The 20,072-nt window shown below is 30.9% G+C and overlaps 1 protein-coding gene across 1 annotated transcript in view; it reads left to right on the top strand.

Moving 5' to 3' along the window:
- Positions 1–19,780, top strand: part of LOC143042396 (uncharacterized) — a 40,559-nt gene extending 20,779 nt beyond the window's left edge. Inside the window, exons 8-14 of the mRNA XM_076214678.1 lie at positions 3,494–4,084; positions 4,341–4,447; positions 6,068–7,312; positions 7,764–7,794; positions 11,010–11,278; positions 11,851–11,878; positions 14,769–19,780. Coding sequence (XP_076070793.1) covers positions 3,494–4,084; positions 4,341–4,447; positions 6,068–7,312; positions 7,764–7,794; positions 11,010–11,278; positions 11,851–11,878; positions 14,769–15,079 — 2,582 coding nt within the window. The 3' untranslated portion in view covers positions 15,080–19,780. The remainder of the gene's footprint in view (positions 1–3,493; positions 4,085–4,340; positions 4,448–6,067; positions 7,313–7,763; positions 7,795–11,009; positions 11,279–11,850; positions 11,879–14,768) is intronic.
- Positions 19,781–20,072: the final 292 nt, after the last annotated feature.

Raw genomic sequence — 20,072 nt, 5'->3', positions numbered from 1 at the left:
TTTAATTCGACGGTTATTCTTCAGGAATTTTGCAAATTGTATTTTTTTCTAATGAGGAACTTTTTTTTTCTATCTGTAAGTTAGTCATTTCTAGTTGTGACATCATGTTACCTTATTAACTTACATTGATCACATGCTACCTGACTATTTTCAAACTGTGAAGGCAACCTACTTTGTGGTAATTAAGAAGCTTGAATGCGTATTGCTACATTATAGTGGTCCTCATTGAAATTAATTTGGTCTGATCAATAACTAAGATTCGTGTCTTTGGATAACAATGATCTCTAAATTACAAACAAAAGAATGAAAGTGATACTGGGAATGCTTCAAGGAGACAAAAACCCGACAAAAAAGCAGAAATTAAACGTCTACAATTAGAAATCTGAACGAAAAGATATTTTAAGTTTTACCTTACTTTAAAATTTGCTGGGTATAAACATCAAAGAAAAGATGAATAAAATGAATATCAAAAATCTTTTCTTCATGAGATTATTTGTATGCAATTACCTGTCTTTTCTTTCCTTTTAAGCATTGTTGTTTAAATTGATATCAGTGGTATGGCATTTGCAATGTGACAGTGGTACACATACGTTCTCTAGAAATAAAAAAGCACTCACTACATGTATTTGTTTTCCATTATACACACTGATCACATAGTTTTATAACCTTTTGCATGATGTCTACTCTACATATTAACATTTACTAAAATATCATTATCTTTATATCTTTATACTAGAATAACTGCTTTTGATATCGAGTTCAGTTATTTACACGCATATATCGGTTTGTAGTTTATTTATTATTGACGGTGAACGTAATATGTAACATAAACATTTGTATACATTTTGTAAGCCCGTTAAGATATTGTGTAGCCAAAGAGAATTTGAAATCCGCTGTACCAAAATTTCATATGATCTGTATAAACACAACTCGCTAATTTTTTCAACCCTATAACCTGAAGTTGTTATTAATAGCTCCTCCCGGAATATTAGATATAAATCAACATTTATCATACATTTGTAACGTTTCGAACTTCGTCATTTAATATTCCTCCAAAATTAGTTAGGCTGTGTCCAAGCCACTTGTAGCTTAAGGTTTTTTGGTCATTTCACCATTGTACCGTCTGAGCAAATAGTTTCATAAGCAGGACTGTAAGTTACGTAATAAAGTTACGAAATCAACTCATCACAGAAAAAAGCTAACAAAAGAATATTTCGAAATCATAACAATATTCGTTGCAGCCTTTAATGCATTATAAAACAATTTCTTTAACAAAACCATGCATAAAAATACAATAACAATTCCATTCCTTATCAAAGTAATGTATTAAATAAAAATTACTTTAGCAATGTAATGCATTGAATTTTACATTACATTTGTGTTTTTTATTATTTTCTATTCACTTATTATAAAGTGAATAGAAACATAAAACATTTTGAAAAACAACATGAAGTCATCAAAGATTCTAGCATATATATGCATGAACTGTTAAAAAACGAATGTATGTAAAAAGTCTATTTGATACGGTTATTACATTTTTAATTATTTCAACTTAATGTTTACTTAACCTTTATAAATATACTTTTTTTTTAATTTCAATCAAAATATTTACTGAAAATTCGATCGTATTATATGATAAACATAGAGCTTAATTAATGACCAATTGTTAAAACAGTGGAAATTATGATTGTAAAACTAATTAGTGTTTTAGAACAATGTTCAATTATCTTTTATTCAATCATTACAAGGTTTTCTTTGACAACCACGGAATACAGTAAATGCTTTTTAAATATTGATCTTTGTATGCAGGAAATTGTATAAGATAAAATGAAATAAGAAAGAAAGAAAGAAAAATCAATATGATATACAGTGGCGTAAAAAGTAAAATCACAAAAATACTGAACTCAGAGAAAAATGCAATCGGAAAGTCCATAATCACACGGCAAAATCAATGACAAAACACATCCAAAACTATAAAACTATATTATTCACTTTTAGAGTTGTGATTTGGTCAATTCAGTAGTGCTTTATGAAAAGGATGAAACATAACAAAAAATAGAAAAATATTCAAATGATTATGGTCTTAGTTAATCATGAAATCTAAAATTCTGCTTTAGTTAAATAGACATCAACATGTAAAAAAATATATAGTATGTGAAAAAAAGTAATGCCATGCAATACATAATTATTATATGTAGTAAATAAGATATTAATCATGGTATACAGTCACTGAGACTATTATCTAGTCTTTGGTTATAATGTTTAGGGCTTTAAGACCATAAGACAACGTCCCGAAATACGTAGCATGGGTACAATTATGGGTATCCATATTGGAATGTTTTCCCAAGGGAGTACTCGAGTATCGCTCGGTAAATCCAACGAGTATTCGATTTGTAAACCATCACCGAGTTGACAATCCTAGTTGTGACACACCATGATACCTTGACATTAAGGATGTTCGCTACTCTGTTTAAAAAAAACAAGCTTTTTAAAAGACTTTAAAAGAATTGATAGTATATAAATAAAGAAACTAAAAAAGCAGAAAAAAATGGATGGTCCGTGTGCTTGTTTTCGAGATATACGCCATTAAAAATTAGGCGGGAAATAATTCTCTTTAGATTTATCTTTCACTTAATATTGGCACCTTCTTTCCTTAAAACACTATGAAAAAATAACAAGGAATTTATAATATTTTGAAATATGTTTTTTTAAACAATATGTAAAAAATATATGGGGTTAGTAGGCAATTTTTTTAATGTTAATGCATGGATAAAACCAGAGGATTCCGAAAATTTGGCAAAAATTAAAAAAATAGAGGAGCAAATATCCTTAACATTTAAACATATGCAATCAAATACATATAATCACCTGCAGAATGAAAAACAGTTTCTTTCATTAAGCATAAAACACACAGTCACTGAAAAGTATAAACATATATTGTATGAAGATATACGGAACTTCTCGTAATGTCTAAATTACAGTATTTTTAAAGAATTCTATATTTGTATTTTAATGATTTCTTTGAAATTGTAGAAGATAATGACATTATGTAATATTTAGAACAGTAAACTATGCTTTACCTTTAGAACGTGGATGTTAATATAATAACAACAGAATATAGTAGTATCTGTATTATGCAAGAAATAGGCGACGCATAGCATTACATTTTGAAATGCCCTGCTATAGAACTCGAAATGATAAAATCTGTTTGCATGATTTTATAACATCAGATCTAATATACTACTAAATGTCCCTTTTTCTTTAGAACAAACAAGTATTTGAATATAATTTGTAAACGTATAAAAGTGATTAATGGGCTTTCTTTATATATATTTATATATTTCTTAGTTTCTTTTCTTTTTGTTTCGTATTTGCTTTTGTGATTTTTCTTCTTCCTATGTTTGTATTACCTTTTATATAAATTTACCCAATGTATCTCCAACATCACTGTATGTAAAATTATTATGTTTCTTTTTCTGTTAATTTGATTTAGCGAATACAGGATATGAAACAGGCATACAAGACAAACTTCCTAGCACAGATATGCAGTTTAGTTCATTGATTACGAACAGAAAAAGTTCATATGGATCTAGAAATAGAAACGAACTACTCCAACCAGAATTTTTATCAGAAAAAGAAAAAACTGATTCGATGAATGACAGAGACCGTAGTGAGGATTTAATCAATAAAGAAAAACCAATTGATAACTCAGGTGGTTGTCTTCCGAAGCCAGGGTTCACTGGTGAGATGCATATAGAAACTGTAACTAAACCTGGAGCCATCAGAAGGCTTAAAAACTTTTTTGGAGTTAACAAAAAAGTAAAAGAAATCAAAGTGTCAATCACAAAAGAAAAATTCTTAGAAAAGTCTTCTAAAGTTGGGAAAAAGCAGTTGCACAACAAAAAAATAGCACCAATAATCATCTGGGATTTTGGAGGACAGGATGTTTTCTATTCAACTCATCAGACATTTTTAACATACAGAGCTATATACATGATTGTATTAGATGGAAGTAGAACACTAGATGATCCCTGTCCGTCTCAACAGTATCTCCCAGGAAAGAGTGAACATAAAACAGCAAGAGGTATTCAATTACATATAGTTCGTTTAAATGAACACCTTTATAATTAAATAACTGTTTATAGATACCAAATTTCATTTAAGTGTTCAAAATATGTTTAAACAAACATTTGAAATTCTAACCATCTTCAGACTTATATTCAGTATTGCAAGGTTTACAAAGCAAGTAGTTTAGATATAAATCATGAAGGGTGTGTTCAAATGTCTTTAGTAACTTTTACACTATCAAGTGTAGTTATTTGTTATATTTATTCGTACAGATTATCTGTTATTTTGGATCAACACCATTGTAACATACTGTAAAGGAAGTAGTCAGGGATTTCCTAAAATTATGGTTGTTTTAACGCACAAAGACCAGGTAAAAGCTGTAAGTATGATAAACTACGTCAGTTGTTTTTCGTCAATTGGAGTGATGGAAGGTTTTGACTGTGATTCATATTGTTGTTACGTATACAAATAAATGATGTTAAAAAGGAGAATGTGTAATTTCTTAATGTTATCATAAGTAAACTGGTTAATATTAGTGCAATAATGTCACGTTAGTGGCTTTACTTTAATCCCATATGTACCAACAAAAAAAAACGGATCTTAAGGTGACTCGGGTGTCTTCCTTCATCTTAAATTTTGATTTAATAATTGAAAAAGCTGATAACAAACAGTCTTGAACTTTAATGACGTGAGTACATTTCGAGAGGTGTATGTAATTCACCAGTAAGATTTGTCTTGTAATACATGTAATAGTATAGAACATTATATCTTTTTTGTTATAAAAAAACTGATTTTTTTTACATTTACTTTTAATTAACCGAGCCACGTAAGGTAAGGTAGCTCATATATAATGGGAGATAACTCACATAAAGTAATTTTGCTATTAGAATGTGTTGTGAATTTACCTATTTCAATTGTACCCAGAAAACAAGTTTGGTCTTATTCGCATTTGAAAGCATATTATCAGAGCTTACTTCTCATATTGTATATTCACTTTCTATAGTGTATTTTTCTTTTTAACACACAAAATTGGGTTTCCCTATACATTCTATACAAAATCGGACAACCCGTACCATTAAATAAAAACTGTCAACCATACTTTTTAAAATATTTTTTAATAAGGCATGATGTAAACTACATTTTAACAAATTATTAAGATATACTAAGAATTTCAATTTAGACCCCCATCTATCTTAAGTCATTTTGTTATACTTATACGTACTTGTTCAGTGTTTGACGAGCAGTATACAATGTATATAATAGAAACGTTTCATTTCATTATTGATTTACTAGTACATACTTAATACCGTGCATTTCATATATGATGAAGAGTATTATATAAAACAGCAAATATGATAACTAGGATAATAACTTGTGTTTTAATTTTAGAATTCTTATACAATATTTTATTTTTTTGTATATGTCATAACTATGTAATGTTGTAAACACACAAGATTCACAAAACCTTAACAAACATGATAAGACTTAAATAAATCTACATGATGCCTTTGTTTGTCGGTCACTAGCATATGAACTTAAAAACATAAACAACACATAAACACTATGAATGTTATTAACGCATCATGATATAGTTTCACTGTTTTAGGCGTTACTCCATAATAATTACTATACTATAATTTTGGTTTGGCAACTACAAGTATGCCTTCATTTCCATAGTACTTTTTTAAGGTATTATGCTTAGAAATATCATTATTTTTTTAATCCGGGTATTCAAAATGAATCTTTCGATTTTGTTTTTATAATATAATGTCATTATTACCATTTTGAAATGTCCCTATGTAATCAATTGTGTGATTGTAACTATGCAATTTCATACAACGTAAAATATTCATCTGATTCATTCTGATCAAATATAAAGTGTTGCATAAAAATCTTTTTTATCTTGGTCTTAAAAATCTTTTTTATCTTGGTCTTGGTCATAAAAATCTTTTTTATCTTGGTCTTGGTCCGGCAGTGTTGCTTAAAAATTTTTTTTCAGCATGATGTTGAAGAAAGACGACAGGAAATATTTGCAGAAATCAACGAGATGTTTCAAAAAACGCCTTTAATGCAACATTTGGTGATTGAGGATAAAATATTTGTCAACGCTAAAGACAAAAATGACACAGAAATGGAGAAGATAAAGGAGGTTATAATCAGCGAATCAGAAAGGCAACCAACATGGGGTGAACTTCTTCCAAAATGTTTTATACCTTTAGAGTTAGAATTTGCATCGCTGACCAGACGCAACATTCCTTTGATCACCTTAGAGCATTTAAAGAAAGTAAACACATTGCAGCCTATAAGACCGTTGTCAGAAGATGAGTTGAAGGTATTTCTGAAATTTCAACATTCCATTGGCAAGTTATTGTACTTTGATGAACTTAAATTGGACGACCGTATTATTTTGTCCCCAACACTTCTCATAGATGCATTTAAATCAATTGTTACAGACAGACGCTTTTGTAAAGGAGACAGAAAAAGAGAAGAAATATGGGATGATATGGGAATGAGAGGAGTTGTATCAAAACAAGCAATACAAGAAGTTTGGAAGAGAAAAAAATATGTGAAATTTTACAAAGACAAAGACTACTTATTAAATGTCATGACCCATCTGGATATATTGGTAGAACCAAAGAGATATGATTCTAACCGAACGCGTAAACCTGCTGACTTCTACTATGTTGCAAGTATGGTACGAGGTAATGATGATTCCGGATACCTTTATTCCACTGGCATCACACAACGAAATATTGCCATTGCCTTTCAATCGACATCTTTGATGATACCACCAGCATTATCTTTCAGATTTATCAGTTACTGCTTATCTGTATGGGCGGTGAAGACATATGGTGAAGCCAATGCGGACATGCTGTTCCACAGGTCAGGAGTGTTCACAATTGATCCTTCCTTGGATATGTATATTCTTTGCGAAGATGACAAGATAACTGTCCGTCTTGTTCATGCCAGAACAAACGCACTCATTATGAGGGATCTTGCTTCCAGCATCAATGAATGTTTAACATCTGCCTTAGAGAAAATAAGTCAGCTGTATATCAGAACAAGTAGCGATCAGAGTCAGACTAATGACGAGTCCTTTGTGACCAGTGTTTGCTGTAGCTCACCAGATAAGCCATGCATCTTACCATTCGAAAATCTTGCACATGTAGGCAAAATTTGGAAATGTTCTACTCATGGTATTGAACACAACATACATATAATCAAATCATGGATATCAGGAAAGGTAAGAACCGTATCAGAAGTATATAAGAGACGGAAAACAAATTAAAATCTGATTACTGATTCGGAAAAATAGTATCTGAAATATACAACTACACATGCATAATGACTCAAGTCCTGAAAGAATCAAAATATAAGAGAAAATTGTGAAAACAAGCCAATATATAATGACAATGAAATTCTTGTATTATTTAAACATATATTGTTATATCTATATTACTTCAGTTATGTTTCTTTTATTTCAATTATGTATATATTCCTGCAGTTAAGTCTATATTCCTGCATTTGAGTCTTTATTCCTGCAGTTAAGTCTATATTCCTGCAGTTAAGTTTATATTCCTGCATTTAAGTATATATTCCGTGAGTTATGTATGTCAATATAACCCTAATATTTAATTGTTTTATTCCAGTATGCGATGCAGAAATACTTATGCTTTTGTTTTTACTTTTAACAGGATGAAGACGTATGTGAACCAGGATGTCCAGGTATTGTATTCTTATTTAGCTATATAACGTTATGTTATTTTTACCTTTCATATAATGCTTCAATTGTGGAATGAGTTTTAAAATGTTCTTACTATTTTTTTAATGTTGATTCATTACTTTTAACGTCTAAAGCACCAAATCCTTATGCATTTAGCCATCTATAATATACAAATGTAATCAATCAACTTGAAGTGGGAATTTGATGGGCATTTGATGTCGTTTAAAAAAAAAACATCAATCCCGCTTGTTTGGAGGTAATGCATTATAATACACTGATATATGTATGTTAGAAAAATATGTCTGACGTTTCCATAGGAGATAGACAATGCATTTTTGAATTCTGTGGTATTCGCCCGTCCTAGAAGTTATGACTTTCTTACAAGTACGATTACATTAAGTTCAAATCATGTAATAAATGTAAGCAATGTATTATTATTATATTTTTAAAAACATTTCTTATGAAACAAATAAAGATCTGAAAAAAAATTAGTAACATCTCTATGGAATTATTGTTCTATTCGCTTTGCCATAAGAACGCAATCGGAAGCCTAACGATAGAACAGTACATACAGTTCGATAAAGAATCATTGAATATCAATCGAATATTAATGTTGAATAGGAAGATATACCATAGCAGATTGATATCAAATAAAGACTGAATTTATGTTTATCAGTAGTTGACATGCAACATTATTATCCTCAACCAACGAATGTCACTTATCAACCATATTGAAAAGTACATAAACAGTTCTAATAAATTTTTTTGTTCAATTTTCATATTTATAATTTCGTAATGCAACGGACTACTTTCATTATAAAAAATACTGCGTTTTAAAAAAAATCAGACGAACTAGTCGCTTGATGTGTATTATGCGTTACTCTTGTATCAAACGAGTATTCGTAATAATATATTATTAGTAATATGAAAATAAGAAGTAGTTGTATGATTGCCAATAAGTCGTATTTCCACATTAACAGCTGTAGGTCATCGGACGGTCATCACCAATGAGCAAAGCATATCCCGCGTAGTCTGCTATAAAATACCCGGAAACGACAAATGTATACAAGTGAAACGAAAAAATAAAGACTTGTTATGAAAAAAATAATGAAAAATAAAAAATGTGATACATGTATAAAGTAACAAACAACAACCACTGAGTTACAGGTTCTTGACTTTGGACAGGCATATACAGCCTTCCCCCAAACATAAGACATTGGCGAAACAGTAAAACACCAAAACATACAATAGAATTGAAAATTTCTTAACTCATCAAATTGATTCAAAGTATGTACATGTAAGGCAAAGAGAGGTATTTTCACAGTGATGAAATCAGAATTTTGATCGTTTGATAAAATGAAACGTATATATATATATTTACATGTAATTATTTCCAATCAGAAAGCACACAATCAATTGTTGCACGAAACCTGGACACACATCAGATGTTTTCTGATATATGAGTTTAATAAAAGGAAGAACAAACCTGGTTTTCTTGCCAGCTAAACCTCTCACATGTTACAACGTTGCATAAAATTTTATTATATTGAAAATGATTTTTGACCGAACATGACGAAGGGTACAGAGAAAAAGTTTTGTTATAATCTTTATCTCTTTAAAATAGTTAAAACGCAATAAATTAGACAAAAAAAAAAAAAAAGAATACAAAAAACTAAAGCACAATAACACAATAACACAATGACAGGACGTATAAGTATAGATCCAAGTCATATGTTTCAAAATAAAACAAAAAGACATATAGACAAAGCACATTAGCAAAAATGAAAGAAAATATAAACATTTTACCATAGAACAATAACACAATAATGGGATGTATATGTACAGAGCCATGTCAAATAGAAATCACCAAAACAAACTAAACAGAAAATGAAAAATATTCGTCCAGACAAATATCAGAAATCAATAACACGTTATAAAGATGATAAACAAAGTCAGTACCAAGAATCTATATTTCAAAACTATCGTGTATTAATTAGGAAGTTGATGCGAAATATATATCTACAAGGTCCTTGCACCTTCCGCTGATCTTATTTTAAAAAAAAAGGACGTGGTCAGACACTTGTAATGGTTTGATTAGTATAAATAGAAGCTCTTGAATAACAAATAAGTTTGAAAACGTATTTCCCAAATGCAGTTTAAGTTGGTATATTGCTTCTTAGGTGGGGAAAACTAATATTTCAAAATTAAAAGCGTCTTCTTGTCATAGATTCTGGTACTAAGATTATCATTTGTGTCAAATTCGAGGTATTAGTCTAATAATAATATAAATAAATTGGTTGAAACCGTGTCTTTTGATTCTTTAATTTCTAGTTTTAAGGGATATATTAATGGAACCAAATCAGAAAAGATTATATTGCTGATCGAATGAAAACATCAATTTATCTGAATATGAAATTCAAAGACCTGGTTTGTTTGATATGCTTGTGTTTTTGACAAGGGTCTGATTGAACTCATATTCGGATGCAAAAAAATACATAGAAATGGAGAGATGCACAGTGCGTTCCCATAGGCATGCCAACAGCTCGTTCAAATAGGACATGGCTGTTGTTTTTACTTAACCCAATTTAAGATGAAAAGTTGAAAAGTAAAAATTCGATTTGCAATAACGATCGATAGTTTCTAATAAATTAAACGTCTAAGTAAACTGTTTGCAGTGAAATCAAGAAAAACACTGACCTAAAACCGGCAATTACTGCATGCTCTTGTTAGACCTTATTCTTGAAGACAATAACAATCAAAACCAAGAAGTAAACAAAGACTCACAAAACCAAAGGACCTTTACATCAACATTTATAAATAATGAATACGAAACAACATGAACTCCACTAAAAACCGGGAGGAAAAATCAGGTGCTCCGGAGGGGTAAGCATTTCCTGCACCGTATACGGCACCCGTCGTGTTATTTCTGTGTTCAATTTGGTAATGATGGAAGGTTATTATGACTGAGGAAGAATATCAGATATGATTTCTGACACACTTTTGTCATAATGGCCAATCATCCCATGATGGCGACCGTAAAATGTCTTGAGTGATGACCTTAATTTGATAATATTGATTTATAGCCCTGTGTTAGCAACTTCTAAGAAAGCAGTATTCCTCGTACAACAAAAATCAATGTACTTCGAGCGCGCTGTTGACACTGTTGATTATTTTATTTTGATGTTTGCATTCAATACGTGTTATCTCTTTATGACAGTGACAAACGAGGAGTTTTTGAGAGAGTTACCGTCAGACCTACATCTACGACGGTTGGCATTAATGTTCAGCTTTAATGAAGTCAGAGAATTGGCAATACATTTAGGATTGTCGGTAACAGACGTAGATAACACATTACACACAAGTGATCCAAAGATATGGAACTTTGAAGTTATTCGACAATGCAGGGATAGCCATGCAGTGACATTTAAAGAAATCAAAGACGCAATAGAAGCAACTGGTAGAGGAAACATTCATAAACTTTGCAAGGTAAGCATTTGTCATGGAACATTAACAGAAACAGGTTCTCTTAATTTAGGTACATCTATAAATTTTGTTTCGGTTATGAAAAAATACAAAAAACTGTGTGCTTTTATTAGGTCAAATATCAAACATTACTATCAACTTCTCATAGTATATCTATTAATCAAATATAAACAAATTGAAGTTCAAAGCTTAACACAACAATAACTAAGCAAACCTTAATGTAAATGGAAAATCATCCATGCGTTGATTTAAAATTATGCTAATAAACACAAATGTCAATGTTTTTTTTAAATAATTCTTTGTTATTTTGTAAATGCAAAAGGCGAGAAGGAGACTTGTATTTATGTCAAAACGAAATAACGGCGCTGTCATATCTGTGATAAAAGTATAACATTACTGAGATTCAGAAGTTAAATTGAACAATTTGAGATTAAGATAAGCATGATATGTTGAAGTCACGGCTGTATCAATCTTGGTTGTTTTCTTATAAATTTGTTGCATATATAAAAATGGTAATTGTGTATGCTTCATAGATGTAGCTTTTTATTTTAATTACCTTTATTTATGTTTTGCAGCTTGTGAAAGGTGATTTTATAGGTTTTGGTAAGTTCTGTGTATCCAAATATTTATACATGGCCAAGAGGGATTTTTTTTCTTTTAATTGTCATGTTTTGTACTTTACACAATCCCGTCACTTTTTTAGCTCACCTGGCCCGAAGGGCCAAGTGAGCTTTTCTCATCACTTTGCGTCCGTCGTCCGTCGTCGTCGTCGTCGTCGTCGTCCGGTGTCGTCTGTTAACTTTTACAAAAATCTTCTACTCTGAAACTACTGGGCCAAATTAAACCAAACTTGGCCATAATCATCATTGGGGTATCTAGTTTAAAAAATGTGCCCGCTATGGCTAAAAATAGAACATAGGGGTAAAATGCAGTTTTTGGCTTATAACTCAAAAACCAAAGCATTTAGAGCAAATCTGACACGCGTGAAATTGTTTGTCAGGTCAAGATCTATCTGCCCTACAATTTTTAGATGAACCGAACAACCGGTTGTTGGGTTGCTGCCCCTGAATTGGTAATTTTAAGGAAATTTTACTGTTTTTGGTTATTATCTTGAATAATAATATAGATAGAGATAAACTGTAAACAGCAATAATGTTCAGCTAAGTAAGATTTACAAATAAGTCAACATGACCGAAATGCTCAGTTGACCCCTTTAGCAGTTATTGCCCTTTATAGTAAATTTTTAACCATTTTTCGTAAATCTTAGTAATCTTTTACAAAAATCTTCTGCTCTGAAACTACTAGGCCAAGTTTATCCAAACTTAGCCTCAATCAACTTTATGGTATCTAGTTTAAAAAATGTGTCCGGTGACCCGGCCATCCAACCAAGATGTGATAGTGATAAACTGTAAACATCAATAATGTTCAGCAAAATAAGATCTACAAATAAATCAACTTGATCAAAATGGTCAGTTGACCCCTTAAGGAGTTATTGCCCTTTATAGTCATTTTTTACCAATTTTTCGTAAATTTTGTAGTCTTTTACACAAATCTTCTCCTCTGAAACTACTAGACCAAATTTTACCAAACTCAGCAACAATTATTATTGGAGTACGTAGTTTAATAAATGTGTCCGGTAACCCGGCCAACCAACCAATATGGCCGTTATGGCTAAAAATAGAACATAGGGGTAAAATGTAGATTTTGGCTTATAACTCTGAAACCAAAGCATTTAGAACAAATCTGAAAAGGGGTTAAATTGTTTATCTAGTCAATATTTATCTGCTCTGAAATTTTCAGAGGAATTGGACAATAAGTTGTTGGGTTGCTGCCCCACAATTGGTAATTTTTAAAGAAATTTTGCTGTTTTTGGTTATTATCTTGAATATTAGTATAGATAGAGATAAACTGTCAAGAGCAATAATGTTCAGCAAAGTAAGATCTACACAAATAAGTCAACATGACCTAAATAGTCAGTTGACCCCTCAAAAAGTTATTGCCCTTTATAGTCAATTTTTAACAATTTTCATTAATTTTATAAATTTTTGTAAATTTTTACAAAATACTTTCCTCTGTGTAACTAAAGGGTCAAGTTTATTATAGATAGAAAAATTGTAATTAGCAAGAATGTTCAGTAAAGTAAAATCTACAAACACATCACCAACATCAAAACACAATGTTGTCATGAATCCATCTGTGTCCTTTGTTTAATACATGTATGCACATAGACCAAGGTGAGCGACACAAGCTCTTAAGAGCCTCTAGTTTCAAGAGTGGTTGTAAATAATGATTTTCTCGAGCTCTGGGCCAAATGTAAATTAATAAACGGTAGAATATTATTGATTGTATGACTTTTTCGTAATAAAAATGCAAAATAAATCATTGTGTGAATATGATATTAAATGAATAAAGGAAAAAAATATAAATAATCCTGCCAATATATGCACAAAACATATAATATCTTGAATGCCTGCTTTTTCTTGTTCTTTTTTTCTTATTAATATTTTTAAAAGACATAATGTAAAATGTCCTACAAACTCAGATCCCCGTGTTATTGCTTTCATATTTTAACAATATTAAAATCTTTAGCCCCTTTCAATGTATGCATAGGGTAAAAACTTTTTGGAATATTGTATGTTGGAAAAATTTGGGAAAATATAGAAAACAATTCCAGAGTAAAATTATTAAAGAGAGTAACATGACATTGCACCGGTATACTACAAGCTACATATCATCAGAAAAAAAATACAAAAAAGTCATAAAGGTAACAGAAACAAACCACTATTCGAAATCTAGTTTTCTTACTCAAACAAATTGACCAGTAACGAGGAAGCCTGGACAAAATCGTTTTGATTTTAAAAATACATACTTTTTTTTTTTTTTATCCAAATTAAATTCCCTAATAGTAAAAGAGTCAGTAATTGTATCACCTTGAGATCATGAAGCATATATTTTAATAGTTCATATAACAGTGAGCAAGCCAATACACATTCATCAATTATTTTGTTGTTCGAGTTGTTTAACATCGACTGAAATTAGTAATTAGTATGATAGCGGTCGTGGCTATACATGTCTTTCCAAATACGAGTTCATACAACGAAATCAACGTGCTCCTCCACATTCACCAAAAGTTTGATCGTCCAAATTGTTAAGCATTAGCAGAAATGACTTGCTTGTTGTGAGAGAACCCGAACCAATACATGTATTTCAAAGTACGAAAAGGCTTTGTTATACATATTTGATGTCTGAAATCAATTTTGTCCAATTGGTAGGGAGCTGACAGATTCGCTATGGATGGCAGAGATGGATTCAGTTTTATTTTATTCGACAATTTAACTTTGTCACATAACACTATCGGCAAAGGTCTAAACGATATCATAAAAAGCCCCAACACCCCTAGAATCAGACGTAAAATTGTTAATGTATTGACCTTAGATATATAACTACATTTTTTTTTACTAAAACAATAGTTTCTCACCCTCATATATTACAGACAAAGAGCCCGAGAAGTGGGATGTAGTACCTACAGAGGAACACATTGACAGATTGGTTCCATTGGTTGGAAATAAATCTCTCCCATTCCTGATCGAACTTGGCATGGATTTCCATACTTGGGAGCGAATAAGTCACAAGCAAAATGAAAGGGATTTGGTTAGACTGAATAAAGATATTCTAGAAGAATGGAGCAGCAAATTTTGTCGGATGCACGATCTAAAACCAACCTTGCGCGAAATTGCTCAGTCATTTAGTAACATAGGCAAAAATGTTAAAATTGTGGAAAATGCGTTACTTGAATTGTTTTAAATCTTTTTTATTCTTACATAAGAAAATGCCTATACTTAGTTAGGCATATGAAAGTTGTTGTCAATTCGTTTGATGTTTGGGTTTTGAATTTGCAATCATGTCAAAAAGGACTTTTCCACATTGTTGATTATTCTTTATACTTATTTCCAATTAGTTTGTAATCAATAGACAAATCTATTCAACAAAATCTAAAGCAGACACATGCCCCTACCTGTGTTTTTAAATATTCAATTTCGTTGTATAATGATTGATACGTACATAATAAATCCTCATGATTTCATATCTATTGTAACTGTCTGAATTTGGGTAATTGTTTGTAAAAAAAAAAACTAGCCTTTAATAACTGTTATTTTGACCTGGTTTAATTCAATATACATGGGTTACTTTAAAGTTAAATGAACTATTGAAATGCTCTAATGTGACATTAAACATCTAATGTGACACTTAACAACTTGTAGTAATCAAGCCCCACGTATTTAACTTCTTTTGAAACTAATCAAATATCTTGTTTTTAATTTATTTAACATAATAAGAAGGATAAGTCAAATTTATTTTTGTCACATTGCTTAGTTATAGTTTTAGTGCTTGCTATTTGTTATCATTATAGTTTGATGCAATATATATAAACATAACATTTTTGATTAGGCGTAAACTCACTATTGAGTGTTGGATGCTAACTGCTTGATTTATAAATATAAGATGCATGTTTTGTTTTGCTGCAACCTACAATGTACCTATCAGTAACTGTGAGTACTCTAAGATATGCACTGTGTGTATTTTGTTTTTATATATAATAGTTCATTATTTGTATAGATAAGCTACCATGTCCAGTTTTTGTTTTTGACTTATGTATTTTTGACTTAGTATAATTCCAACTGATATTTATAGTTTGTTCTTATGTTGTGAATAAAAAAAACGTTCAATCGTCAAAGACGTAAATGTTGGAAAACACGTTTGCGACCTCCATTACAAGTATGTTGTTGTCCCTTCAGATAATTTGAATTTACTTGGAATCTCATCATTTACACTCACGACACTTACCAAAGAGGATATTAAATCTTAGATAATCATAGATCTGTTCTATGTTCCTTTGGGATTTCAACCAAAGATGAAGAACTTGATCTTCCATCACTATATTGATATCTAGTTATGTGTCCTTACAAACAACGGTATATTGATGGGTCTTCCAAGTGCTCCACGAATCCTCTTTGTAAATGATAAACATCTATTTTTTTAGCAATCAAAGCATTGCTCCAAAACTATTCTAGAGGTGTCGTGAATAAGATGTGGATACCAAAACATTCCAAAGATCTTTTAGAGTACATACACTCTAAGTCTCTCCCATCTTGCAATAGTTATGGAATAACCGTTTTACAAATATAACCTACCGTATTAAACTATTTACCAGATTTTTAATAACATAAGCAACACGAGACGGGTGCAACATGTGAAGTAGGATCTGCTAACTCTTCCGGAGCACCTGCGATTTTCCCCCAGATTTGGTGGGGTTCGTGTTGCTTAGTCTTTAGTTTTCTATGTTGTGTCTTCTGTACTATTATTTGTCTGTTTGGCTTACTGTGGATTCATTTATTTTCGTGGGTACCAATTTTCGTGGATTGAGTAAAACTTGCATATTCGTGGATATTTAATTTCGTGGATTTGGCAAAGTCTGCTCACATTCCTTTCGAAAATTGGCAATTCGTTGAATATTTATATTCGTGGTTCCCGTGAACACACGAAATCCACGAAAATTGGTATCCAACGAATATTTATGAATCCACAGTATTTTATTTTTAGTCATTACGTTGTCAGTTGATTTTCAATTTATGAGTTTGAAGGTCTCTCTGGTATCTTGTGGCCCTCTTTTTCAAAGGTGGGTAAATAGCTCACACAAATGTGGAAACCCGCAACATTCTGCAAGTGCCTTTTCACTTTTAGGAGCCTGTAAGACATAGGCAGTCGTTGGTGCATGTCTGTGGTACTTTAATGATTTTTAATTGGTATGTCATCAATAAAGCCGTTATTTTTTTCACAACTGAATTATACTCATCATTGTGAGTGGGCCTTTTAAACACGACTATACGGTATGGGGAAATCTTATTTTGAAATGCAGTTAAATTAAATATACTTGCCTATATCAAATTTGATTTATCTGAAGTAGATACATGTAGTTGTCTTATTTGTTATCAAACCGTACCTCCTTACTTTTATGTCAATGTACTGTTAACCATGTTAACATGACATCGTCTTGTAATTAATTCAATCGTATGTGCTTCAGTGGATCTATGGTTTTGTTTTTTGACACTGATTCCAAACCGCTTTTAAAAATGACTATATAACGTCAATGTGTTTTGTAAATGTAGACGTGTATCACAGGCCATTTAGAGATAATAACGAGATGAATTAGAATAATTTATGATATGTCCTTGATCATGTTGATGTCAAATATTGAAAATGGTATATGTAGTAAGTGTATAATCAATACCTGTATTTTTCGTAATTAAATGTTTTAAAACAACAATGTGTATGTTTACCATGTCAATGTATTTGTGGATTATCGAATTGATGTAATCATTGTTTGAAAGTATGTATCACACATTGTTTTGTTTTTCTTTTACCTTACAAGCTGCGCCATTTGAAGTAGAGGGGCAGTATGTTTTCTGATCTGTGGGTCCATTCGATCGTTCGTCCGTTCGGTCGTCCGTTCGTTCGTCCCGCTTCAGGTTAAAGCTTCTGATCAAGGTAGTTTTTGATGAAGTTGACGTCCAATCAACTGGACACTAAGTACACATGTTCCCCATGATATGATCCTTCTTATTTTTATGCCAAATTAAAGTGTTGACCCCAATTTCACGGTCCACTGAATATATAGAAAATGATAGTGCAAAGTGCAGGTTACAGTTTTGGTTTAAGTTTTTGGTCAAGGTAGTTTTTGATGAAGTTGATGTCACATCAACTTGAAACTTAATACACATGTTCCCTTTGATCAAAATTGATATGATCTTTCTAATTTAATTTCAAATAAAAGTTTTGACCTCAATTTCACGGTCCACTGAACATGGAATATGATAGTGCGATTGGGGCATCCGTGTACTATGGACGTATTCTTGTTTTACAAATATTTTGTCAGTTGTTTTACCAGTATTATACATATAATTAAAATGTATGTACATCAATAATTTACTAACATTCCTTATGTCATTACTCTAGACAAATACGGCTTGTTGTTATTTGCACACTACAATGCATCAATTGGTATATCTTGATTGAATGTTTTATTTTGTTTCGTAAATTTTCTAAAATACCTAAAAACACGTCCATCAAAAATGAAAAAAGTCATTTAATTGGCTTACATTTAAGATAGTTAATATTAACATAACATGACATTTCAGGGATACATTTTATAGACTTAAATAAGACCCCATTTAGGGGATTCCAAGCACGTAGATTTAGCTGGTTTAATCGTTATAAAAAGTTGCGAAAAAATGTTCACTATTGAACCGCGCAATATACAGGAATAATTTTGTTTGATATATAGCAAATACTGTTTTTTATCCTTTAAAAGTTGGATGTTTTATAGAATACGATGTATGATTAACACTTTCAGATGATTTTTTTAAAGAGTTAATTCCCCTAGGTGTGCTGTGGAATCAACAAAAACATAAATTTGAATAAACTTAACATATTAATTCAATAATACATTTTCGGAATGAAATGAGAATAAATTTTACCCAGCAGTCAACAATCCTGTATGCAAATAACAGATACCAGAGTTTTGTTTAATTTTGACTGGTAGACATAGTCTCGTGTCATTCTTCTCCTATCTGAAACCAAACGTTATTTTAAAATCACTTTAAAAGAGGGGCAAAAGATAAAAAAAGGACATTCAAACTCGTCTGGATTTAAGGATGTTTAGCAAGATTTTCAAAGTATTGTTTTAAATTGATGGTATATACAAAGAGGATCTTAAAAAAAAGAAGAAACAACGATAGGTCCGTGTGCTTGTGTTTGAGATATGAGTCATTTTGAATTTACCTTAAAATAATTTTCTCTAGATCTTTCATACAATTAACATTGGCAACTTTTTTCTTTCAAAAACTTTGAACAAAATAACTCTTAAACTATATGTCCCTAAATAATGAAAAGATAAGTAGAGCTTAGTTGGCAAAATTTATAATAAAACTACATAGATAAAACAAAAAGATCCTGAATATCTTACAAAAAAATCAAAAACAAGAGAAGCGAACATTCTTAACGTATATTAAATTTGGGGGTCGTTTACACTGTTCGCGTTGAAGCTTGGTCGATGTTTGTTTATATCATTTTTATCAATTCGAATTGAAAAAAAACTAAGAATTAAAATGCTGATTGTATATTTCAGTATACATCAATACGTATACATTGTTGAATACGATTTGCCCCTGTAAGCCTTGCTTTTCGTCTGTTCCTAACAATTGTTCAAATACGTTATATATTTTTCCCACAATGTAAATATATTGCAAACGTTTGTTTGTTCCTTTTAAATAGTTATTCTCCAATGAATCACATACATTGTAAATCAGACAAGACAAGAACCATAAAACTAATCACAATTATCATAATCTATGATGTGTGTTAATTATCTGTGTATGTTACTAGTTTATGATTATATATTATTATGCTTTAATCCTAGAAATAAAAGGATATTAACTTTCAACTTAATTCAGACTTCGTTTTTGAGAAGGCATAACTTTTTGGAATTTTGTATCCTCAATGCTCTTCAACTTTGTACTTGTTTGGCTTTATCAATATTTTGATATGAGCGTCACTGATGAGTCTTAATATGTAGATGAACCGCGCGTCTGGCGTACTAAATTATAATCCTGGTACCTTTGATAACTATTGAGAAAGCCTTTTCACACTTAAAACATTGTTGAATTGTTCGATTGAGGCTGTTGTTTGTTCATCATTTCCTACTTCAAGTATAAGTTTTCCCTTTATGGTTTATATCGCC

The sequence above is a fragment of the Mytilus galloprovincialis genome, chromosome 8 (assembly GCF_965363235.1).
Source record: "Mytilus galloprovincialis chromosome 8, xbMytGall1.hap1.1, whole genome shotgun sequence".
NCBI lineage: Eukaryota > Metazoa > Mollusca > Bivalvia > Mytilida > Mytilidae > Mytilus > Mytilus galloprovincialis.
The sequence above is the reverse complement of the archived record's forward strand: the minus strand, read 5'-3'. Positions and strand labels throughout refer to the sequence as shown.